Genomic DNA, 26894 nt, shown 5'->3' with positions numbered 1-26894 from the left:
TCTTTTTTGTAAATGGGTATGAAAAATCATGAAGTCTTGATGCAGTTACCGACAGTGTCTTTGAGTTCTCCAATTTGATTATCACAAGGCAAGAGAATTTAGTGATTGCTTTGTGATTTACAGGAGGACACTCTCGCTCTTTGTAGAGCCACAGAAATAAACTAAAAATACTATGAGTTGGTCTAACAAAGCGGGAATTCATTGCCCCAACACAGCTTGTCACACGTTACTCTCTGCAGACTCCATGGGTTATTCATCAGTATCTTTAAAGCAGATGACCTCAGTTGTTTTGCTGAGGAAACCAGAGAGAGAGATTCCCAAGTTGCCTTATGTGTTAGTGTACACCAACACAAAAAATACGGACATATTTTCCATGGAGTCTGAGCCTGTTTTTTCTGGAAAGGAAACACCGACTGCCTCTGAAAGTGCTGAAAATCTGTGTTACACGAGCTATGGGATGGAAGTAGATGGTTTAGACTATATGTACGTTAAAGTAAGTAGAATATATTTGGTTGTTTTCTTGGTTTTAACACAGGTGAAGGCTGTATAGCCAAGCATATAATAGTTTATTAGTGTAATAGTTTATCAGTAAAGGTTTAATGTCTGTAGAGTTTTGACTGGAGATGATCTGGAGATATATAAAGGAGACTTTTCCAAACATGCCAGACCAATTGTTTTGGACATTGTCTCTCTTACAAAAATCTTGCATGTGGAGAAGCATTTGCGGAAGTTGTTAGAATTTGATGTCAGAGTGCACTTCTTTCTTGTGAGGATCTTATGGACCGGAAATTCAAAGGCAATATAAACTTTCTGCAAACCATCAAATAGATAGAGGCTTGTAAAGAAGAGGAGTGGAATAGTTTTCTCTGAGGCTAAATACGGTACAGAGTTTCCAACTGGCGTGGAAGGTTTCAATTTCACTCCCCTCGCCAGCAGTGGTGTTTTCCATAATTTCTCAGGTTGGGGTTGGACTGGGGGGACGGGCTGGACCGGCGCCGGGGCATCTCTGCTGCACCCGCGGCTCCTGTGCTTCTCACCGGGGGATTTACCAGGGCAGGGCTGAAGATCCCCGGGGAAGAAATGCATTTGCTCTCGCCAGAGAGCTGCTGAGAGCAACACTGTGGCCGTTAACCCTAGTTCTGCTTTTGCAGCTTCCTCCAAGGCTTGTGGAGGCTCTTTGGGAGGTTTAACGCTGCTCACTGGTTTTAGGTTAGACCTTGCCAGGTCGTTTGTACAGTTTCTGGTTTCCTTGCATGGGGACTTGCTGCAAATATCCCATGAAAAAACGGTGGGATTAACTAAAGCTTCATTAGATGGGCTTCACTGATGTTAGGTTGCTGCTACAACATGGTGGAAAGGTTTCTGTGGTGTGGACTCAACCATAATGATGGAGTTATGTTCTGGGTTAGCTGAGTAAAACTAGTTTTCCCTGAATAACTCAACCTAAGTCAGTAAAAGGTCTGTTTTAATGGTGTAACTACATCTCAGCCTGGGGCTTCTGTGTTGTTCTAACAAAAAATAATCAGTTAATTTTGGATTTTTAGAACATCAAGCAGACATTTTACTTTCAGTGTGACTTTTTTGGGGGGCTAGGATTAAGTAAAAACAAAATAATGCTGTTTGGACTTAAGATCAACTTTACAGAAAGATACTCAGAGAAGAATGGCCATATCTACTGTCAGAGTTTGTGCCAAATATCTTTCATTTTTAACTTTTAAGTTAAGCTCTCACAGTTAAATCAGCAATTGCCCATACTTCGGGTGTTTTACAGGTATCAGAAAATTTAGCCTTATTTCACCTCTGTGAGCGAGGTGATCTATTATGGCTCTACTGTTTTTTTCTCAATAACTTCTTGTTTCAAAGTGCAGTAGCGCGGCACGGCGCAGTGCATCTGCCTGATCAATACAGCCCTTTATTTTCCCTTCCTGCCGAAGCGGCTGCTGGATACAGCAGATAATCCCATGGCAGGGGTGCAGATGGCTCTGCGCTGAAGCGGAGACGCCGGGACAAAAGACAACGCTTCCTCTTTCTGCGTCTATGAACCCGGGATGAACAACCAGCTGCAGCCAGCGCCACGAGCCCCTTCTGTCCCCGGGAAAAACCTGGGCTGTGCCAGAAACGAGTCAGTTACCCAGCCTGCTGGGGGCGAGGTGCCTAGAAACCTGGGGGAAAATAATTATGAATAGCATCCGTAGGATCTCAAATCCATTCAAGAGCTTGAGGAAAAGAAATCAACATTTGGTGGTGTGACATCAGCACGCAAAAATATGTAAGAAACATGAGAGTCTTGACTGAGTTTGTACCAGTGGCCTGGAAATAATACTTATTTTCAGCATTTAGTTAATTGTGCCGTGAAGTCTATATTATGACTTGCGTCATCTTAGTGTTAAAACAAAATCCTACAACCACTTGTTTCATTTCACCTCATAGTATTTGTTTTCTTGGATCTTCAATTCAGACACCCATGAAGTTAATCATAACATGTTGAATATTTTTTTGTGTATTCCTTAAATACTGTTTTTTTTAAGATTTATTTTTAAGTTGGAGTATTTTTCTAATATATCACAATATTCACTGTCAGCACACAAGCATGAAATTTCCACACAAGCGTCCTTTTCCTAATACTCTTTCTTCAATGCAAGATGTCTCATTAGCTTAATATTCAGGGGATGCCTGTAGTTGTTTCATTTGCCCTTAAATTTCTTGTGGCCACTCTTCTACAACTCTTGTAACATGTTTTTCAGGTTGGATGAATTAGGTGTTTCAAGGCAGACTTATAATTAGCTTCTTTTTGCAATCACTAGCATATGATTCAGTGCTGGCCTTCGTTTTGGTGGTACGGGTGGAAAAGCCGTACCGTGTTTGCCTCTCTCTGTGGGTATGACCCCAAACAAAGTTTGACGTGAGTCAGAATATTTTGCTGTCGCTCAGCCTGTGGTAGGTGTCCCACTTCTGCTCGCCGTTTTCGCTGATCTTATTGCGGTTACTCAGCTGGTTTTGTGCCTCTGTTGATAATACAGCCTTAATTAAGCCCTGCAAGAAGCATCATGTGGGCAAATTCATGGTGTACCCAAGTGGGGTTGCATGTGACTCCCCACCGTTGGCGGTGGCTTCCAGCGGCGGGTGCTACTGGCATCACGGCGTACAAGCCACCGTGGCTGAGGATGGGAAGAGCCTGTGAAAGGGGGTCTGTGAAATACACCAGGAGCTGACAAATGTCCTTCCTGTGCACGGGGTGGGGTGAATGGGCAACATTGGGATACCTAAAGTATTGTCTGGGTCAATAGCGACCGAGTATAAATCAGATCTGTCTCCCTCTGCACTGCGTTTTGAAGAGAAGGTCAAGTACAATCAACATAAAACGTAGAAAGCTGTGGTTTTAAAGATGAAGAGGATTAATGACTTTTAAAATACTCTAATAATTTCATGTGTTTTCACTCCTTAAAAATGTGTCTTATAAAAATCATACCAACTACAACCTGGGAACACAGCTGTTCTTTGATAGATTTGGTAGTTTAAAGTGAAACACATGAGTTTTCTGGCCTTGCTGTCAGGCCCAGTGTGTAGATTTGCAGGGTGATCATTTTCTCTGAATTTCAGTGGAAAGATCGCGAATAATTGTAATATTTAAAGAAATGAAAAAGTTTACATTTCTGTTTGCTGATAATTTTTTTCCTACAGTAGCATGTATATATATCCTATGTTTGGGATTTAGCTTTTTTTTGCCTCGCTTTGATGTAAGGTGAAGTTCTAGGTGAGCGTAAGTCAAGGGACGTTTTCCCAGTGGCCAGAGGTAGTTGTAGATGCTGCTGCAGTGATTCTTTGTGGTATGCTGGTAGTTTTTGATTGTACCTTGTACAATCAAGGTGTGTTTGTCAAACAATGTACGGGTTGGGTTTGGTGTTACGAGCCACCACGAGTTACTAAGAATGCCTTATAAAATGCTTAAAAGAGAGAAAGGAAAAAAAAAACCCAACAAACAAACAATCCCAAATTTTATATCCTTAGGATTCAAATGTAGTGGATATATATACAGTAGATGAAATACTCAAGTACAACAGATTATTTTTTTTCATTGTGCTGTGATTCAGGTAGTTTCTGTGTGTGTGGAGAAGGATGTGGTGCCTGACCTGGGGTGTTGCAGGCACTTTGACCCAAACGTGGAAACCCGGTGGTGTCAGCACGGGCAGGCCCGTAGTGGTGGTGGCTTAGGGTGCAGCTCAGAGCCCAGGTCACCCTGTGGGTGCTCCGTGTGCCACTGGCCAGGAAATTCCCACCAGTCAGAGCGTTATGTGATAACAGGGGACCATTGATCTTCCTATTAGGTAAACTATGTGACATTATTTGTCAGATAAAACGCTAATACAAATTGTCACATACACTTTTCTCCACTATAGATCATGATATAAATGTCTTTTAAAATTAATACTTTCTAAATACCAGGCCTTAAACTGTACTAGAGGTATATAAATGTCTGTTGCTGAGCAACAAGAGAGAAAGTAATGCTCCATGCCCAAAGAATGCTACTACCTTTAAGAAAATTGATAGGTTTTGTTTTTATTCTTTTACAAAGTTAATGATGCCATTTCCCTCAGGTCATAAGAAGAATTTAGATGAGTCGGTCAGAGGTTTTGTTCCAGCCTGCCTATCGTGGAAATGCTCTACTTTCCGCTCCCTCCCGGTTAGTTGGCATTTTTATGAAAGGAAAGTCAAGTCTTATCTTTCTTTTTGGACTGCAAGCAGCAGTGGCTGCCCTTGGTTATCAGAAACGCGGTGCTTCCTTGGGACTGCCTGTGTGACGGCAGAAATTTTAGTGGTTTCAGCAGTAGAAGAAATGAGACCTGCTCTGGCCTTGTCTGTGGGCGACCAGGATCTCTTTGTAGGGCATCCAGGTTGGTCGAGTTAAGACTTGTGCTGGACCTGTTACTCACCCAGCCTTGTGTCTGCTTATATTGTTAATATGAAAAGTGAACTTTTCTGTTTCAAGTGTTTCTAGGCTCAGTATTATCACCCATGCTGGTGGCACCATGAACCAAGTTTCAGGGAAAATATAAGGCTGAAAGGAAATTATTCTAATAGCACCAAATTACCTTTTCAGAGCAACCCCAAGCAAGGAAATCACACAGCTCGGGAAATCCTTTTCTCCTAAATTAGCATTTTGCGTAGATAAGTCCAGCACTTTGCAGCGTGAACTTTTACAACTTTGTGCTCTGATTTGTAGTTACGCCTCACTACCACAGACAGTTTTCTTTTCAATGCAGCCTGCTCTCTCTAGGTGGCCGTGTTCGGTTAGCAATATTGAATGCTTTTGGTCAAATTTAGCTTTGACTTTCGCCACGTGTTGCTGTTCCATCGGCTCCTTCAGCTGGCGCTGCCAGCATTGACGGTGTCTCTTTGATCCAGACATTAATAAGCTGCTTTATGCCTACCTCAAAATGAGGTCATCCTCGAAAGAGAGAGGGGCAGCATCTTGTAAGTTTTTCATGGTTAACACCTGGAAGACTGTGTTTTTTGAGGCTGTCTTTAAGTAAATAGATGATCTCTGCTGAAGTGAACATCGTACAAGTTCACTTGTATGGGTAGATTGTGCTGAGAAACTAGGGACAGCTTTTTATGAGTTGAAATTTTCTTTTTTTCCTCTTTTTAGGATGTAGATAATCTCATGAACTCTTTCAGCTCTTATCAAGGAGCTTTTAAGCTGGGAAGATAGCTCTGTCTCCTTCTGCAGTAGTTGTGATTGTGCGATGGGAGCGGAAAGCTATTTGAGTGCTGAAGCGACTGCTGAGCTGCTTGCATTGCTAATTCCATTCTGTCAGCAATGTCAATTAGTACTTCAAGAGGTTAATATCTCAGAAGAGAGGCTTTGTGAGTCATATGGTCTCATTTGATAGATAATTATTATAGTCTGCTGATTTCTTCATGTGATCTAAGATGAAGTCATGTGGTATGAGAGAATACTGCAATTTCCTATTATATTTTCTTATTATATAAAATTGTGGTAAAACAGCAAGCTTTCTGACCTGCCAGTGAAAAATGAAAACTTCTCCCTGTGTTTTTTTTCCTGTTGTGAACTTTTAGAGTCACTACATCGAGATCACTAAGCCACTGCCTTTCAGCAGCCCAGCTTGTCCTTCCTTGAACCAAGTATGGTGATTCCACACTTCCATGTGATTTTGGAGGTGGTGGAGTTTTTTTATGTCAGTCTGCTGAGCCTGGAAGAAAGTCTAGGCAAGAAACCGAGTTTTGAAATAGCCCTGTCAATGTGCATTTATTTCTTTGTTTTCCTTCTGAGTTCAAGAGTATCTCATCTGAAAAAAAAAAAATTCTGTAATTCTGATTTTTTTTTAACCGGTTTAGAGTAGGTGCTGGTCCTGTGAATTCTGGGCTGGAGTCGGCTGGCTGCTGGTGTGGCTTTGAGGTGGGCTGGGAGGACCATGGGTTGTGTGTTCCTCGTGCCTCTTCCAGCCCTACGTCTCCGAGGAGGACAGGAAGAAGTCATCAGTGGTGAGCCAGAAACGTACCCGCAGAGAAAGCACAATGTTATTACCTGGGTAGCAAAACTAAGTTTATTAGAGCCAAATCAATACTGAAAGGTGCAAGTGACGCTACCGGTAAGCTTGGGTTGTCATGAAGGGTGACAATATTTACCTAAAATTTCATTCACTGACTTTCCTTAAGTAAATCATACTGTTATCTCCCCTATCAGCAGTTTTATTCTGGTGGTTCAAAATTTACATTGAACTATTGCAAAGGGTAATATATTCATTGATCATAGTCAGGCATAATTTCGGTAAAGTTTGTTTGTTCCTTGCCATAATTTTTGTTGTCATTTCAGTGCATTTTTAGACTAAAATTTCTTTCCCCTGTGTAGAAGACTGATTTGTAAATCAACGTCTCTAGAAGTTTTATCATATTCTAGTCTTATTTTAATGTAGTCATAATTGAATTTGTATAGTAATGAATAAAGAGGGGTGAACAGTAGACACTGGAGTAAGGTATTTCCCGAGAGAGAGGCCCTTGGTCCTGCTTCTGCCCGTGGTGGTGCTTTGTTTTCTGTGATAGCATTGCGTCCCTCTAAAGGCTGGGCAGCAATGGGATTTGAACGTCAACTGCTTATATAAAAGACAATGAAAATTTGATTTTGCAAATCACTCTGCTAAATTAGCGAGATGACAATGTTGTGAAATGATTCAATGCTTATAATTAGGAACATCTCTCCCTTTCCTCCCACCTGGTCTTTTTACCAGGTGTTTTCTTTGGCAGGGATTTAAGGATAGGCAGTGATGCTGGAGATGAAAAGCTACAGCTTAGTGCTCATAGGATGACTTTAATTTCTGTAGGGTTGTGTCATGTGGAAGGTTCAGCTGTCTGTAGTAGCCCAGTTTCTATGGTGATCTGTTCTCTGCTTTCTCTTTCCCTTCTCCAGACAGCAGAAAATATACAGTTTCAGCTGAATAAATGAAAGGTGCCCATTTCATGCTGGCATAGATCATGTAGTTAGAAACTGCTACGCAGCATTTGCTGCCTGAAGTTAACAGGATTTGTGTTTTAGGAGGCTGCTGCCGTTTTTGCATCAGGAAACTTTTCTTTATGTAGCCTAGAGGGGGGCAGCCTGCTAACCTGTTTTGCTAGGCAGTGTTTAAATACTTTCCTCTTTTGTATTACATTTACTTTGCTTTCTGTTAATTCCTGTGATGAGAGGGAAGCAATATCCCATCCAAAATACTGAGAGTGGGGAACTGCAGCTATTGCTGGGTGGCTGGGGGGGGTAACCCTGGGCAAAGTGTGGTATGTGTTTGGTCATCAGCTGTGTCTGACACTGCAGCATCTTTGTGCTGAACTAAAAGCTTACCTGCTTTCTCACAGGGTTTTGATTTTTAGAATTTCTTTGTTTTGGTTGGTGGTTTTTTGTTTGTTTGTTGTTTTTTTTTTAAATAAAAGAGAGTTCTGTGAACAGGTGCATTAGGGTAAGTTTGGATATATGTGTGTTTATGAAGTTTTACAGGGAATCTTTTGTTCAAAAACCACGTGGGAAAGAAAGAAGACGTTGCTTCTGAGCATGCTACTTGACTCCAATGGAATTCTTCTGTAGTTTCTGTAGGTTTGTCCCTGCATCAACACATACACTCGTTAGCACACACCTTCATTTTAACTCAAGCGAGGTTTCTTAGCCTGTGAGATACATCAGGGCTGAAAACCGATAATCTAAGTGCCCAAACCCATGGCTTCTGCTGTGAACTGCCTCTGCTGGCCTCCGTGGCTGTTGCAGACACTGCTCTGTGCGTGGCCAGAGCACTTTGCACAAGAATTACTGGGGGGGGTCTTTCATTTCTTAAATTAATTCATCAATATTCATATCTTTTGGGGAAATGGGGAAAAGAGTATGTAAATAATAAAGTAATACTGCACTTTTGTACTGAAAACAATAGCAAATATACATGAAACTAATAAAGCTCAAAGAAAAAAAAAAAACCATGACCACATATTTACTACAAAGTTCTGCCTTTGCTCTAATCATTTCATCCTTTCCTGTCTCACAACACGAAGGCAATATGAAGTTTGGTCTTTCAAGAAATCCCTAGTAGAAACCAGAAGTTTGTCATTTTAAGGAGTGGGAAAACTGGGTTAATAAGAGGGGGGAAAAAAAAGAAAAAGCAGCCTTAGCATTCTTTGAGGCAGAAGATCTATGCAAATATCAGTTGTGTAAGATTAGGTGATGAAGCTGGATGACCACATGCTGTTTTCTCTGCCATCAAATGTCATGCTTTGACAATTCTGTTACAGTTATTTTGAAATAATTTAGTGGATTGAGAATGTTTTGCAACGTGGCTGCACCTCTAAAGTCAGGAAGCTGTTTTGTTTGCAAAGGTGAGGGGTGTGGGGTGATCTCGGTGCTCTCTAGGCGTTGCAAGAGCATCGGTTCAGAAGCTTTAATATATTAAAAATGTCGTAGCCTTTTCCTTGTGTTACTCAAGAGTGGTTTTCATACGTACATATTTGCATGTACATGCAACTGTATAAGTAACTAGGTGGTTTCCATATACTTTTAATTGTTTCTTGGATATGAGATAACCATTATATCTTCAATCATTTAAAAATATGAATATTCTTTCTGTTTTTGAAAACAAGTCATATGTTTGCTCTGGGTTACTTTCATGAATAAAGTTTGTGTGAAAATGGTCATTAATTGGAATGCTGGTTTGGGGTTTTTTTCCTATTATTTGGAGGCCTTTTCAACCAATTTTTTTCATTTTTTTTCTTTTGGTATTCTGGAGATAATCCATTTTAAACTTGCCCTATTTGCAACTACAAAAGAAAGAGCTTTTAATACTTGAGATCATATGGCTTTGCCTGCATTAACAGGAATGTGCCCAAGTGTTCTCTTCGGGGTACATAAAGTTATGTTGCAAATGCATTTAGAATCTGCTCAGAAGAGTTTCTCTAAGTAGTTTTTTTGATAATTAAATTTTTGATCTCTCTGAAAACCCTTTTTTGTATTTGTAGATTTTCAGCATTGAATGTGTACCTTGGAGTGTTATTTTGTGTGAAAAGTGCCCTTTTCTTTCTCCATAGGCCATGAAATTAAACTTGTGTAGCCTTTTATCAGTAGATAAAACAATTTATTCACCTCAGATGTACTAATTAACTTGTTTGTTGCTTAAGGCTTTGACTGTTAAACAAGTATTTTAACAAAAGAGAAAAAAAGCTTTTGGTGTCATGTATATTGATGGTTTAACTATATTGCAACAAAAAGTCACTGGTCTTTTGCTGCTGTTCTTGTATTGCAGTATGCCAGGGTTTGGATCCCTGATCCAGAGGAGGTCTGGAAGTCAGCAGAACTTCTCAAAGATTATAAACCTGGAGATAAAGTCCTTCAACTTCGACTTGAAGAGGGGAAGGTAGGTCTGCATATTGTCCATAAGCTGATTGTTCGTGCTCTTGACCTGAGATTGATGTATCTTACACAGGAAGCCATATTGTCAAAATATGTCCATATTTATGTATGTGCAATTATTCTTGTCCACTGACTTCAAGTAGTATTTTTTTGTGTAACAAATCATACTGTTTATTTACAAAAATCCATTTTGCCTAATTTTTAAAAATTATTTTATTTTTAAAAATTAGACAAAATGGATTTTTGTAAATAAACATAATATAATAGATATTATATATATTATAATATATAAATAAAAATATATATTATTATATATAATATAAAATATATATTATTATATAATAATATAATATAAAGAAATAAACATAAACGTGTTGCTTTTATCCCACTGCATATTACATTCAGTTGCATCATCTTTTTCTACTTCGGCTGTTAAAGCTATAACCCTGCTTTGATATTCCAGTGAGAACAGTGTTGCTAGGAGAACAGTGTTGCAGAGAAAGAATAGTGACTTTTAAGTTGAGCATAACCATCAGAAGATTAGTAAAGATAAAAAGGGGCAAGGATTAAAAGCATTATGAAATGATGCTGTATATGGTGTAGAGAAAAATCATGACGTGTCTACATAAAGGTTGCGTCATTCTAGTTGAAGGCTGGTTCATTTTTTTCATGCCATTTAAATGGTTATTTAATTTTAATATATAACAATGATGATCCCTGAGATCTTCCCATGGAAAATAAAGATCTACTGCAGTTGGCCAAATATTTATTTTTAACTTCTTTTCTTACCAGTGTTTTTTTTCCTTCTTACCAGTAGATCCTACTTTCATGTAGAGACCTACATAGCTGTGAAGTAAAAAGAACAAATTATATATATAGAATAGCTTCTAAATAAAACATTTTACTTGAATACATTTCAGTCTTTGACTCACTCATATTTCTTACATGGCAAACTGAGTGCAACCTTTTTAATGTGACAAGATAAATCCCCCCCCATATTCTGGGCTGTGTGGGGATGCTGCACCCTTGAGTATTGCATGTAGCAGAATGGAGGTGTTTGCCAATTAAGTCACTTTGTGTGGGGACAAGAAAATAACTGGTAAATAAAGTAATTTTAGATCTACAGACAGATGCAATTAAAACATCATCATTAGAGATTAATTTATATTTGCAAAAATTGTAAGTAGCGGGTTTTTTTCAGTTTATATGTTCTTCATGGCGTTCTGCCAATGTTTTTATGTCATATTACTGTGTATGAAGCTGGCTATAGACTGTTGGGAATCTGCTTTCTCTGTTCCACTCAAGAGGAAAATAGGATGAAAAACTAGTTAGATTTATGATATAACACCGTTTGTTTTATTTAATAAAAAGATTTAGCAGCAAGAGAAAGGGATTTGCTTAAGTGATAGTTTAAAAAAATAATGTCTCTTTATGGTTGCCTGTTGCATATAGAAAACCCTTTTGGGAAATTTTAAATGACATTTTTGGAGAAAGAACCGCCCCCTCAAATTACCAAAAAAGTTAAATCTTGCGTCGTGCTTTGTGACTTGGGCATGTTTTGCTGTGAAGAATGGTTGGAGGGACTGCATGAGAAAACCTGACCACCAGCTCTTTCACCATGCATTTCTGTTTGATTTGCAGGACCTAGAATATAGCCTAGATCCGAAGACCAAGGAACTCCCACCCCTGCGAAACCCTGACATACTTGTTGGTGAAAATGACCTCACAGCGCTCAGTTATCTCCATGAACCGGCTGTTTTACACAACCTCAAAGTCCGATTTATAGACTCTAAACTAATCTATACCTATTGTGGCAAGTACTGTCTTTTCATACCATAATCTATACATAGAATGGTAGACAGCAAAAGGAAGGTTGATTATTGATATGCATGCTTTTAACTTAAAATCATTTAATGATAGGACATGTTGGGCTGTTCTATGAAAGTCCCTGTGTTGGTGATCATTAAGCGCATTAGATAGACTTCAAAGTGTTAAGGTTCAGAGAAAATTGACTTTGCTTTGTATCCCTCTGCCTTCCCAGTGGACTCTATAAAATGTGTGTTCAGCAATTTTAGTGTGCTGAGATTTTTATGTGTTTTATGGGATTCCTGGCTGGTTGGTGTTCCCCTTAGGCTTGCTTAGATAGGCATGGGCTGGAGGAGAGCTTCACACGGGGCAGATACCTGTGCGGTTTGGTGGATTTATGCCTAACTCTGCATCAAGCTCCTCTGTCTCTGTACAGGAGATGCCAGTTTATTCTCTTTTTCGTGTTTTCCAGTCAGTGCCACTACAGGACTGAATCCGTAACAGCACATGAGCCAGCGCTTGTCCATTCACAATTATGAACAGTCTTGGTTTAAAAAATACCCCTGAACTCACAGGAGAGGTTACTCAAAGTTGTAGTTGCCTGTGATCGTTTCAGATGTCCAGAATGGTGGAAGTCACTTTAATGATCACTTTGTCGTAGGTTCAAAATTGCAGTCAAGATTTAAAGAAACATTGTGAGATAGTTTAGGCTTGAAATTTGGATTTCATGCTTCTGGACTTTTTTCTGTATGTGCCTGTGTTTCTTTTAAATCTCACTGTTTAGTCAAAATACATTACTAACTTTTAATATAACCTTTCAATATAAAAACTTTGTTAGTTTTTCAAATATTGAAATATGTACTTTGGATATTGTGTTAGTGAATAAGAAACAGTTTAAGTCATTGGTGGATTTGTTTACATTTTAAGCTGAGTAAAACAAAACATAATATGATGACGTGATTGCTAGAAACCAGATATTGACACTTTCCTTCTTGGAATTGTCTGATGAAGGCAAAGACACATTCTTCCAGTAGGTGTAGTCCAATTGTCATTTGCATATTCATTGTAGCTCAGTTGATGCCAGCAGAAAACATGCCCCATGACTTCTTTTTAAATATGCAATTTAACTTCTTCTCTAATCAGACTTTTGTAAGGCAATCCCTGTTCTGGGTATCACATGCCAGAGTATATTGAGCCTTCATGATGTCATCATGTATTAGACTCGCTGTTTATAATTTCACTGTACTTTGTGCTAATTCGCCAACTGTGGAGTAGGGAAGTCATGTGGCAAGGTGGTCCTTGTCAGATACTGGCTAATCCTGACTGCAGGTGTCTGAAGCAGGAATTCGTGTTTTACGACTGAAGGCCTTGTCCTGTCCTGGTCTGCACATGGAGGATGCCAAGGGTCAGATTTTTCCTCTCCTGGTCCCCGTTACAGTTCCACCCATGGTGATGGGTATGGAGAGCTAAGGCCACCAGCACGTTAAAGATGTGGTGATGGGTGGACTGCAGGTATTAGTGTCCTGCTGCATTTTGCTCACTCCAGGTATTCCTGACCTGTGGATGCTCAGCAGAGCACATCTGCTCCCAGTCCTGCTCTCAGACCACGGGGGGCTGAATCAGACTTTGCCTCCCTCTGCTTGCAGCCAGCCTTCCCCCCCGTAGGAGTGGGAGATGATTCATACCCACGTCTCATCCCATCATGCAGTCAGAGCATGACTAGAGGCACAGAATAATTTAGGTTGGAGGGGACCTCTGGAAGTCTTCGGTGGAGCTCCCTGCTTAAAACAGGTCTGACTAGATCGGGCTGCTCAGGGCTTGGACCAGTCAAAGCATCTGAGTATTTGGGTACCTCCAGTGATGGAGATACTGCAGCCTCTCTGGGCGACCCCTGCTGAGTTTTGGTTTCCAGCACTGGGAAACCACCTCAGTTCCCCCAGTTTAGCCATTGTCCGTGTTTCTGTCCCTAGTGCCCCACGGCAAAGCTCTTGATGGGGGAACGTTTTGTGAAAGGGCTTTTGAGCTTGTAAGAGATTTTCAGCCCGAGTTTCATTGTGTTATAGTTTCTCATAGGGCTGGAAGGCCTTTAGCTCCTCATGGAGTGGGTCTGCCAAAGGGCCTGGGATGGAGGAGCTTGGTCAGCTCTTTTGCTTCCAAACAAGTCTGAAGTGATGGGTCTGGGAACTGTGTGTAGGTTTGTTAGAAATGTGTGGATCCAGGAGCATGGGGGTTCCCTCCTGGTGGTCCAAGTGCAGGGGAAGGAGGTTTAACACTAACTGGTGACCTGAGGAATGCAGAATGCTGTGGGTTTATTTGCTTGGGAGGTAGGCATATGTGCGTTATGTTGTAAGGTAAGGAAAATATTGTTGGCATGTCAGCCTTTGAAAATCGGGTCCTTTGGCCACAGACGTTCACCTTTCAAACCGTCCCATCAGTTCCCATTCAGAGTACAAGCGGCTTCTCCTCTGCAAAGATTATTGCCTTGGAGCTCTGCCTGCAGGAGGAGTTGTATTTGCCTCTTTAATCTGATTCACACATTACCAGGTTAGTTTAAATACCCGGTGAAGGTGGTTTAAGCTAACCCAGTTGATCTAGCTCGAAGGAGATTAAAAATACTTTAATCCACCAATAGAACTACGGTAACATTATTCTCAACCAGCAGAACTAGATCTGGGAGGGATGGATGTCCATGGCACTAGAAATTATTTCAACCATGCTGTCCTTAGTGTAATATGTCATATTGATGTTAAATTCTTTAAAATTTCACTTTGAAGTAATCCAAGCTTTTAAACAGAAAAACCTCCTGATTTCTTAATTTCAAGTCAGCCTTTCACCAGCAATTCAGAGGTGATTTATAACATTGCTTTACTATTGGGGATGTGAAATGAAGGATTAATGAAGGAAGTTGAAAAGTTGCAAAGGAAAATTTGAATGTTTACATGGAAAGACTGCTATAGCTGTGATGAAACCTCAGTGAATACTGCTGGTTAGTTCATATGTATAAAGTACTGCCTGCTATGCAGGGGAGCAAACTTTAATTTAAATTAATAAATTATTTATATTAATATCCAGTTTGTCCACAAATGGGTGAATACATCCAAGAGAAAAGAATTAGCTAAGAAGAATGGCAAAAAGAGTAGCCAGAGTTTTATTTAGTGTAATTATAGGAACAGAAACACACGTAAACTTGATTTGGGAAGGCCCATGATCTTTCTTAAAACAGCAATATGATTTAGTGGAGATAAAGAGAAGTTATATATAAATTAATCTGGATTATAGTCCTGTGAGACAGGATTTAAAAGTTCCATAGAAATCATATAATTCCTAACTCACTTGTTTTGGGTATTTCCATATGGCAGTTGCTTGCACATTTTACAGATCATTACTGAAGGTAAGTGATTTAATGTGCTGGAGACGTGTCACGGGGCTGCTTGTTTGGAATTTCTGAAGGGTTTATTTTTGCCAACATAGCCAAAAGCAGGAGGGAATTGTCTGAAGCCTCACACAGCTTTCTTTTAATGTCTCTTTGATAAGACATGCAAGCCTGGGAGGCTCAGCTCGGTGGCGCGCCCTTACTTTTTACTACTTTTTCACAGTTACAGAGGGCAGATGTTAAATACCAACGCCGAAAATATTCCTTGAGTCTGCTAGTACTGAGGTCCCTTCCCCTTCCATTCCCCTTATTTTTTGGCTCATCATTACAGCGTTAGAACTTGGCATAAATTTTTATAGAGACTTTTCACTCAAGCTCCTGAGTCATTTCAGTGAAGTCTGGCCGATGGAAAAACACCGACTCTCCCTGCATGGGCGTGTCTGGCCATAAAACTTGCCATATATTCGAGGAAATAGATCAAGGTCTCTCGGATCTCTCTGTGAAAGATATTCTATTGTTGTTTAATGTTTTTTGCTATGGCTTGTGCTTGATCTGTAAATGCATGCCAGGATTTAAAAATGGGATGGTGATCCTGGCAGCAGTGCTAGACCATAGGTGCTTTCACTTCTCCCAGCTTTTCCATGGAAAATTTCTGAGATAGACGTCACACCACTGTAATCTGCACGGAGCAGAGGGCTGGGATCTGCACTGAGGAAGTGTGTGTGCGTGTGAATTCTTGAGTAAATTTAGAAGCGAGTTGGGGGCTGTGACAATGCTCCTGGCATTCTTCAGCGTTGGTTTGGAAACCAGGTTCTTCAGCGATGGTTTGTCCAAGGAGCGTGCGTAGCATGCTTGCTACAGTCACTGTGCAGCCATCTGCACCTGCATTGTCGCTTTTAGGCACCCAAATATATACATATATATATATATGTAAGAAATATATATAGAAATTCTATATATATTTTATTTATATTATTATTATTATTTATATATATTTATATTATATATAATTATATATATAAATATAAATATATATTTATATATATTTATATTATTATTATATTATATATTTTATTTATATATTCTATATATATAGAAATTCTATTTTTAAAATGGCCACGGTTAAAATTAGGGTTTCTTCACACACACACACCCCCCCACTTATCCTGTGCCAAGGTGAGGAGGAATGGCCATGTCGAGAGAGCACAGGTTGCCTGCCGCGGCTGGCTCTCATGTGGCAGCGATCAGTGTTTTCACCCCTGCACGGAGCAAACAGGCGTTCCTTACCCGTTGTAAATGCTGCAGGAGAGAAAGGTATACATAATCTTTGGCAAATCACCCCCCTGGGCAGAGCAATCCTCATTTCTCATGAAAAAGAAAACCATACCGAAAGCATTTGAGATGTCACTTTGTGGCTAGGAAGGGCGTACGGAGCAAGAGTAAGTTCTCCTGTGCGGGGAGAGTGAGAGGATGGTATGAGTTTAGAAATGCTGTAGTAATGAGTGGTGGTTGAAAAGGCAGATATGTGTTTAACTGGGATGGAAAGACTAGAAAATGGAAAGTGTAAGTAGTCATACAGACAGATGTATTAGATGAGGGTTTTATGGTGCCTTCTAGAGCTGTAATTACTTAATTTCGTGACATGGCTGTATACCACTGGGTATCAGCCCTATGAGATATGTCTACATGTATTTTTTTTGATCCCTTTGAGCAGGAGGTTGTCCTGCCTGACTGGTAGAGGTGCCCTGGAATCCAAATTGCACCATGACTCTCCTTTGTTGCTTGTTACAAAAACTGAAGATGTTATTCCTGGGCGCAGCGTAATGGCTGAGGGGTTAACACGCTTCATGTATCCAAACTGGCCGTCAACAAGGCACATAATAGTTGTAATTCAGAAATCATGGTATCACTTGTAATTCACAGTAAAACACAGGGACGTACAATGCACACTCGTTGGTTTACTGCACCGAGCAGGCTGTATTTCAAGTCCACGCACTCTGAATCTGGTTGTTTCATGCTCACTAACTTTAGAAAAGGCAGCTAGAGGAAAAAATTCAAAAGTTGTCCCTGATGTGTTTCCTAAAGCAGGATAGAAGTAAACTCTTCTGACACTTTTTGTACGCAAAACTGTGGTCAGAATAAATATTTGTTGAAGTCAGTAATATCAGATCCTTATTCTTCTCTAGCTAATATTTTTAGAAAGGCTAGAACAACAGTTGGTGTTAAAGCCACTTTTTGGTTTGTTTTCTTTTGAAACAGCTATTAATAATTCCTTTTGGTTCATTTCCTTTGTAGGTATTGTCTTAGTGGCCATAAATCCTTATGAGCAACTGCCTATCTATGGCGAAGATATCATCAATGCGTACAGTGGCCAAAATATGGGGGATATGGATCCACATATCTTTGCGGTGGCTGAAGAAGCATACAAGCAGATGGCCAGGTTTGTAGACCACTAGTCCTGAATTCATTTTTTTTCTAAAAGGAGTAAGACTAAAATTTCTGGCCAATGGCCTTCACTTTAATTTATAGCTCATGAAATATTTTGCAAGATCTGTCTTTTCTCCAGTGTTTTAGTACATTTCACAAGAGGGTAATTTGCCTAGGTTGGCAAACAGTACAGCATTACGAATGCCACGGGGAGATCATGGCCACCGACAGGTAACAGGAATAACCACAGATCTTATCGGTATTTAGGTCTAAAATTAGCCCGGTACTTTATAAGATTATGTTGTTTTACTTTGATTAGCAAAATATGGAGATACTTTTTAGTTATCAGTGTATTTTTAAAGAGAAAAGTGCCAGATTCTTAACTGTTTTTTATTTATATGTGGTACTGACGACAGAAAAAAAAAGTCCCTCGGCTTATGAGTGCTATTATAGGCTCCTGGTCACGTTGGTAAAGTCCTGGCTTCGTAATCTGCCTGTGGCTGTTGGTGAATTAAGAGGGAGCAGAGGAACGATTGCACAGAGCGCCTGGAAATGGTGTCTCTAAGGTCACTGTAACAGCTGCGCAGGAGATCCTCCTTTCTTTAAATATTGCATGAAAATGAACTTGTCACCCAAGGAGAGTGGTTGTTAGAAACTTCTGCCCCTTCACTCCGAGAGCCTGCCAATTTGAGGACCTTTTGGAATATTTTGTTTCTAGGTAAAGATCTTTTGGGGTGCTGTATGGTTAACAAGATGGTCCCCGGTATCCTCTCTGGTTAGCTGTGAGCTATTGATACAGTTTTCCTTGTTAACAATATAGTTCATGATCAAATTAATCAAGTAAAACAGTGGCAGATCTCTGGATTAATTGTGTTGGCTCTCAAGCTGTACTGTGGGAGGTGGAGGCAAGGGGAGAAAGGGTTGAAAATGGTAAAATATTCATCTTTGAAATTAGCTATCTGTTCATTTAAGAATCTCTATGAGAGCTAGAATGAATAAAATGCTCTGTACACTGTGAAGTTAGTCAGCTGCGTACGTGAAATGGTGATTCATGATACCCACGCAATAGATAATTTCAAAAGAAAACAGTACGGTACAGGGCAACGCTTCATGACTTGGATAATTTCGAAATAGCCAGTTTCAAAAATACCCTCCATCTGCACTGTTGAGTGGCAGAGGTATTTGCCTTACTTCCTTTCTGCTGAGAAAATAGACATATAATCTGGTATGGAAATATAAAGGCAAAACTGCATGTTATGACAGTCGCATCTGCATTGTGGCTCTTCAAGTCTCACTCACTGTTTTACAGATCTGGATCACTGCTGTTTTAAAAAGACTTGCTACTCAAGTCCCTCTAAAAGGTCTAGAAAATAAGAATTAGCCTGATTTTACGTCTGCGGCACAGTACAGTCACCTGCCATTATATGTCAGTGATGGATGTAATACAAATTCCCAGAATTTTTGTTCTTAATAAGTGGAAGTAAGAGGTTGGAGGGAGTTCTCTCTCCACGAGCTGCCTCTAACCACTGTCTGGAGCAGGCTTACCTCTTAACTGTGTTGAAATCTCAAATTGCGGGATCACCTGCGTTCTGTGTGCTTGTTGGCTAAAGCCTGTGCACTGGAGATCGCCATCTGCCACTGTCTGCATCCTCTGTCCTCAGAGGAAGACTCAGAGGGCTGAGATTTTGGCTAGAGTTTCTGCTGTGGTTTTTTGCTTTTTGTGTTAATTGCCTGCTCTTCAGCTCTCCCTGTGCCCTCCAGCACTTCTGCTGTCCTGAATAATAACAAATAAGATGTGGCAGAAGTTTCTTTTTGAAACAAATGATGAGAAGTTATATAAGAATGGAAATGATCTTAAGTAATCCTTTTGCATTAATGAATTAATGCCTCTGTGTGTCTACAACTTGTTATAAACAATTTGTTATTCTTTTATGAATAACTGACAGTACTTTCATAGGTGCAAAATGAAATCTGGGCACGTAATGAAAATGAAAAAAATTCCTCTACCTGACGTAACAGTTTCATTGTTTATTTAGTTTCCTAGTGTTTATTTTCTTTTCTCTCTACTTTTTTTGTTGTTTGTTTTTAAGAACTTTTTCTGTCATTTGGATGCACTGGGTTTGCTCACTGAATTTCATTTTTTTAATGCTGTTTCCAATTCCTTCATCAATTGTCCTGCCCTTTAACTTCAGTGATACTTTCTACATTCTGAACAAATCCCCTTTTAGTCATGAATTATGAAGTTAAAGAAAAAAATGTGCAGATTTACATTTCTGCATCTGGTTATTTAAAAATGAAAATCAAATGGTCTGTGACTATTTCATTAATGCTTTAATAATTGCATCAAATATTCATATGGTAGCTACTTATGGCATTAATCTGCATTTATGCATCTAATTGGTGAGATTTATTTTTCTGTTGTTTCTAATCCTTCCTAACTCCATGTTTAAATGATCACTGGAATAATTGGTCGTGATGCTCCTATCCATAAGGCTTCAGTGAGCTCTTCTAAATATTTACTTCTTAAGTCTTCTTGTTAATTCATAATTTAACGATTTAGAATTTGTTCTTGCCAGCTTCATTACTCCATCTGCTGTGGCTGAGAAACTTTTTCCATGTGCTTGGCTGTAACTAAATGATCTCTGTGGTCTTCTTCAGCCATAGAAAATGCCCCGTGACAGCAATCAGGAAAGGTAGTGATTATACACTAACCACTTGTACTGTGTCTTTGGGAAAAATACAGTGCAAAAACATTGACTGCTGTATTGTCAGGGATGGAGCTCACGTCTGGCTTCTTCATGAAGAGTGATGCTCAGCAATTGCTTGGGGTTAATGGCAGCATAAAGCAGCACATACAGATACCTTCGCACCTGGAGTGTTCCGCATAGAGTGAGCCCAGTGGCATGGTACGTGTAGTCTGGGAAGGGGTGTGCCCATTGGGGCATCCATTATTTCCTCTTTCAACAGCAGTTCTGTTGCCAGAAAGGAATATGGCTTGTCTTTACCCGTAGCTGGCAACCGAGTAAGTGATTATTGTTTGCTCAGGAGCTTCTTGTCTTTTCCAGCACAGGAAAACATGCACAGCTCTTTTAAGACTAATCTCATTTTGGATTAGTATTTCTTTTAATGTCTCCTCCCCCCCGCTTTTCCTCCCTTTTCATCTGTATTTCTGTGCCTTCTTCCTTTTCTCTCTCCATCTCCTTCAGCTCCTCTGCCCAGACTGGCAGCTTCATTTCCAACACCTTTCCTCTGCTGTGCCCAAAATAAGCAATGAACTAGTTTTACAGCTGCATTTAAATTGTGTTAGACTTAGGGTTACGTATGCCTCATAGTTACCACGCTTCACTGGTGTGGGTTGTACGATCCCCCAGCCAGCGGGTGGGAGGGTTCCGGAGCAGATCTCTCCCTCTATCCCAGCAGGAGGAGATCCACCTGCCAGGGAGCAGGATCCGTAGGAGGGAGGCCTGTCCCAGGGGCTCCCTCTGCCTTAGGGCTTTCTTGCAGAGCCCTCTGGGGGCTGCTGGGGTTCTGGAGCCACAGCTGTACACACCTGGAACAAGCTGTGCTTTTGGGAATTGCTGGGACCTGCTCTGATGGACAGGCAATATACTGTTCATGGACAGCTTGCTTTGCTTGAGCAAACGTATACAGGCTCGGGACAGTGTTTGAGACAGACAAGCGACTTAAAAGGTAGTAAATAATTATTGAAGAATTTAGTTTTGTCTCAGAAAAATATAAACTGCAACGTCGGCATGTGGGTGCTTGCATGTGTTGAGCCCTTTGAACTACAATGCATACCACTTTTGTAAGTCAACATCTCCAAATTACTAACCAAAAAGAAGTTCAGACTTCACAGTTAGTCCTCTGTGGTAACTATGAAAATGGAAGCAAGGCATCAGTTGGCAAGTATTTGAATTTATTTTTTTTTTTAATACATTACAACTTCAGTTGAAATCATAACCAGCAGCAGGTGCAGCTCATTTTCTTTATAATATTCAGTATGAGCCTCCATTTTTAACTGTATGGTTTGCAATAAGAGGAGATGTTGATGATTATCCTCTTGAAACTATTAAGAATTGCATTAATGTATGAGACTTATGATTATCAGTTTCCTAACCCTACTAGGGAAAGAAGTTCTAAATCACTCTTACACAGGATCACTTCGCCTGCCTGGTAAGGGTATATTGCAGTAATTAAGATTAATGTCATTTTTTATCAGCCGTTTGGTTGGGGTCTGTTTTGTTGGTCTGTTGGTCTGGTTTGTTCACTTCTACTTGTGGTTGATGACAGATACAGCAGAGTTCAGTGCTTTTCAGTTTAATAAATTAACTTGGAGGTTTCCTCCTGATTAATTAGTAAAGCTGTCTAGCAAATGGCAAGTTGAAAGTAACAGAATTACGTAGGGATGAGATCCCTGTGAAACTCAACAAATACCAGGGCAGAAAGCAACAGAGTTTAAACCGTCAGTCTCCAAAGTTTTGCTTTTTCTGTTTGGACAAAGTATAACGATTTATTCAATGTTGGTGTGTATCTGCTTCATTAAATTACCTTTAATAAGCAGGCTGCCTCTCTGTTTTGTCAGATTTTCGGCATGTGGCTGATGGCTCTCAGCTACAGGAAGATTTTTTTCTGTCACTGTTTGTTCAAAAGGAGCTTGGTGAGCTGTTGAGAGCACCTTGCCTGACAGTCTCCAGCTATCCTAGGCATCCCAAGATGATGTCCTCTTATAAAAATGCACATTTGATCAGCTGCTGCTTTGCTTCCGAGTGCCTGGTACAGGGATACTCTGTTCTCCCCTGGCAGAAGTCGGGAGGGGGATGATTAACAAGCCGTCACGAGTGTTTATCCAGTTATGAAACGAGAGCCTGCTGTGGGGGGCACAGCACAGACCTACAAGGGCCGCCTTTGACTTAGGGCTTTGGCATACGACTTTTAAAATTAAATACTTACCTTGAAAAGAGGTGGTACTTTCGGGGCTCTGTTGTTAAAATTAGAATGAAAAGGGAAATTGTCCTTTCTGGTGAGAACAGGTGATTTTTGGAATAGTCTGTTATACTTTGGGTCTGGCATGTTACGGTGTTACAAGAGAGCAGATGGGGTAATCAACTTGACGTAACAACAGGGACCCACTTGTCTGAGCAGTGATTATTTTAAGGCAACAAAAGGGTTAATTCCGGTCATAGCTGGAAGCTAGAGTTCATGTGAGGTGTCCTGCTGGTAGCTAAGCAATGAGCTTTCCTAAACTATTGCAGGAGTGACCTCTGACTAATCCCTAGATAAATCAGTTGCATAGTGCTGGCTCATCTTTGTGCTCCTCTGGAGTGCAATCTGTCATGATTTTGCACCATGTGCTGACCTCAGTTTTCTTCATTTGTATGTGTCGAGAGATGTTACCGTCAATTCATTATCTTTTCACCTTTTGCCATTTTTACAGTCCAGAGCTATGTTTCCTGGATACAATTAAAATGGCAAGTGGTGCAATTCGTTAATTAAAAAAAAAAAAAAAAGTACATCTGCTGTTTTTTACCAAGCTGTCGTTGAAGAGGACCAAAAGACGCTTAAGAACTTAAGGTGTTTTGGAGTGGCTGAGTTTGCAGCTGGAAAGGACTTAAGAAAATTCAGGTTATGTATAACTAATATTTCACCTCCATGAGCAGATCTCAGAGTCTTCTACAGAAGAGATCAGTATCATTATTTCCATTTTGTAAGTTGAAACAGACGTGTGGAGTGAGAGAGCAACTTTGGTGACTTCACCAAGGCAGTGCAGAGCCCCTGAATCGAAAATCCTGATCTAGTGTCTGATGACTTGGTCGCACCAGCTTGACAATAAAATATGTGAGAATAGAGTTTGTAATATATAGTGCAGCATTTAAATGGGTTTCCTGGTAAAATTCTCCCAAAGCTAATTTTTTTTCAATATACAAAAATTAACGTGCTGTATTTTGCATGCCTTCATCTCCTGCAGCATTAAGGGGTCTCTGCGCCAGGTAACATATATTGAATAGTAACGCTTGCTTTCATGGAAGGCGTCATTTTTTCCAGGCAGTTTTCAAGCATTCACCAAAGTCTGTCTCCGCTAATACTGGTATATCAATTTCTGCTTGTGTAGAAGACAAGTAAGGCAGAGATGGTGTGCTGTGGCCATGCCTGGATCAGCCCAGAGCTGAGCTTCCAGTCCCCGGTCCTGTGCTCAGAACATCCTCTTTTCTCCAGCAGCTAAAGAAGATGTCAGTGAGAAACGCTGTTAGGCTTAAAAAACCAGTTAAACTGGAATTATGTTTAGAAATGTGGTTAAAGAACATGGTTTGTTGGGCTAATGTTTCATGCCTATTAAAAACGAATGATTTTACAAAGAATTAATTCACTGCTTAGTTGGGAGCAATTGCTGTGACTCAAGGTGCAGCTGAAGATGTCCGAGTTGTTGATGCGTGGTGTCTCTGGGGAGCGGGATGTGTCGGGTCAGAGCATGTCAGATCCAGATAGTCAAAATAAACCGGTGGGTGCAGGGTGTGCCCCTGGAGCAGACCAAGAAATGGGGCTGCTGTCCTGCTCCTGGGGCGTAGCGCTAGGAACTCGCTTGTTCTTTTCTTCCCGCCCCCCGCCATCACATCGGCACAGAACGGTTCAAAGCACTTCAGTCTATAATAATAATAATAATAATAGTCCTTAGCGCTTACATAGCGCTTTGCACATTCCGGGTGTTTTACAAAAGTTACCTCATTAATCTGCACAACAGCCCTTTGAGGGTGGAAAAAATAATTATCTGTGTCAGGCCGCACCTTTTGGGATGTGCCAATACAAGTGAATTTGGAGGCTTCGGCACTGGGAACACCAGGATGCCGTGGCTCCACAGGGAAGGAGGGGCTGTGCCCGCTGCACAAAGGAGCACTGCAAGGAAGAAACTTGAAAAATGGGGAAAAAAGGATTTCACGGGGTACAGTTAAAGATAGAGCGCTGTGTGGTGTTTATTGGCGCTGCCTGGTTGCAGGGAAGACTTCTCCAGAGGAAGGTAGTGGGCCCGTGCCAATCTCCTGAAGTTCAGCAAGGCCAAGTGCGAGTTCCTGCATGTGGGTCGGGGCAGTCCTAAGCACAAATACAGATTGGGTGGAAAATGGACTGAGAGCAGCCCTGAGGAGAAAGACTTGGGGGTGTTGGTGGATGAGAAGCTCAACATGAGCCGGCAGCATGTGCTCATAGCCCAGAAAGCCCCCCACATCCTGTGCTACATCAAAAGCAGCGTGTCTAACAGGTCCAGGGAGGGGATTCCGCCCCACTCTGGTGAGATACCCCCCTGCAGTCTGTGGATCTGGAGCCCTCAACATGAGAAGGACGTGGACCTGTTGGAGCGGGTCCAAAGGAGGCCATGAAGATGATCAGAGGGCTGGAGCACCGCTGCTGTCAGGACAGGCTGAGAGAGTTGGAATTGTTCAGCCTGGAGAAGAGAAGGCTCTGGGGAGACCTTATAGCCCCTTCCAGTACCTAAAGCGGGCTACAGGAGAGATGGGGAGGGACTATTTATCAGGGAGTGTAGGATAGGATGAGGGGTAGTGGTTTTAAACTGAAAAAGGGGAGATTTAGATTAAATACTGGGAAGAAATTCTTTACTGTGAGGGTGGTGAGACACTGGCACAGGTTGCCCAGGGATATTGTGGATGCTCCATGCCTGGAGGTGTTCAAGGCCAGGCTGGATGGGGCTCTGAGCAGTCTGGTCTCGTGGGAGGCGTCCCTGCCTGTGGTGGGGGGGTTTAAACTAGATGATCTTCAATGTCCCTTCCAACCCAAACCATTCTATGATTCTGTGATTCGAAGGTGACCTCCCAGGCAGAGGGCCTCATCAGCTAATTAAAGAGAATGGAAAGATGTGCTTGCATTATGTGGGCTATAGGAAGCAGTTGGAAAGTAAATGGACAAAACGGGGGTGCTTTCCCATGTTCAGGAGGCCAGGAGCCAAATCCAGAAACGGGATAACGGAACTTATTTAGGGCTGCAAAAAACTGTGATTGAAATTGTTTGTTCAAAAGGTTGACAAAGGGCAAGATGCTGTGAGAGGTGCTGGGAAGACTGCCTGGACCTGGCTGCTGCTGTTCTCAATCAGTCTGAGAGCATTAGAGAACTGCTGAATGAATTCTTATTTATTTATTTATTGAACAGTTAAATTACATCTGTTTGAAAAGGAAATTCTCGCTTTGTAGAGTTGCCAGTTTTGAGAATGGCTCCTGGCAGATGCTGCACGCCCTGGGCTGAGTTTCAAAGGGCTTTGCGCTGAACAAGTGCTGAAGAACATGTTCAGCCTTGTTTGCTGCCACACAACACCACGCTTAGGCAAAGGTGAAGCTAAATATATTGCACTGACTCGTGTTAAAGCTTCTGGGGCTGGTGGGTTTTACAGCTGCCTTTCATTTTTAGCGTAAGTGTAAAAAGTAATTTTGGTCTTTGAGTAAAGCAAGTAACGGTACCCATGGAAGCATCGCCCTGACAAGGAGCATGATTGCCCAAAGAGGGGACCTGGGACCTGCCCTGGCAGGGGACTGCAGAGGGCAAGTCTTGGGGAGAGCACGGGCTGCTGAGCCCTGCCAAAAAAATCCTTGTATTTCTCCCAGACCACATGTCGTGCTGAAAAAAGAAGAGAGTTCTAGGAAGAAAAATATGGACGTGGTTTGGTTTCAAGTTTACAATCACAGGTGTTTTTAGGAAATGCTCCATTTCAGCATTTATTGAAGTCAGATCTCTTTAGTGAGCCTTCAGATGAGTTGTGCGAAACCTTACCGTTTCATCTTACACCACGAATTTGTTCTTCTGGTGCTTTACCTTTTCCCTGTGTTCGTCTGCTCTCTCGTCCCTCTCCTCCTCATCCCTCTCTCCTGCTTTGGAGGACTCCCAGTACCTTGAAGACAGTGCTCCCTTGAGCCTGCCAGGGCTGGGAGGTTCCTTCCTAAATTTCTTAATTAGTTAATCAAACTGCTTTCTGTGAAGCTCACAAAACATACTACAGAGAACTTTTAACTTTATGTTGATACCTGATGAAAGCCAATGGATTTCACAAGAAAGGAGTTTAAAATCTTTTCTGTGGGTAATTATTCCAAGACTGAATAAGCTGTTTGGAACAGGTGGAGTATTAGATGTATTTCTTTATTCCTGTAACATCAATACTTCTAAGTTATTTGGGCACATCAATAAAGCAGTTACAATGATTTTTAGCGCTTCCACGCTGCTTTTATTTTCAGTGCATTGTGTAAACTTTTATTTCATCTTACCAATGAGGAAGTTATTCGGTAAATTTTTCTGTGCTTATTTTTGTTATAGCTGCCTCTTGCGGGGGAAACTGGAAAATGGTCTTTATTGAACAGATTTGTTTAGTCATGCTCTCAGATGCAAAGACGTGTGAATGTTCTG

The 26894-nt window shown here is 41.0% G+C and overlaps 1 protein-coding gene across 1 annotated transcript in view; it reads left to right on the top strand.

The window, feature by feature from the left end:
* The first annotated feature begins 274 nt into the window (after nt 1-274).
* The window catches only part of MYO5A (myosin VA), a 96008-nt gene continuing 69388 nt past the window's right edge, over nt 275-26894 (top strand). Inside the window, exons 1-4 of the mRNA XM_074155805.1 lie at nt 275-493; nt 9789-9899; nt 11537-11708; nt 17370-17514. Of these exons, the coding sequence (XP_074011906.1) occupies nt 275-493; nt 9789-9899; nt 11537-11708; nt 17370-17514 (647 nt within the window). The remainder of the gene's footprint in view (nt 494-9788; nt 9900-11536; nt 11709-17369; nt 17515-26894) is intronic.

This window comes from Numenius arquata, chromosome 11 (assembly GCF_964106895.1).
Source record: "Numenius arquata chromosome 11, bNumArq3.hap1.1, whole genome shotgun sequence".
Lineage (NCBI taxonomy): Eukaryota > Metazoa > Chordata > Aves > Charadriiformes > Scolopacidae > Numenius > Numenius arquata.
This window is presented reverse-complemented; position numbering and strand designations above follow the sequence as displayed.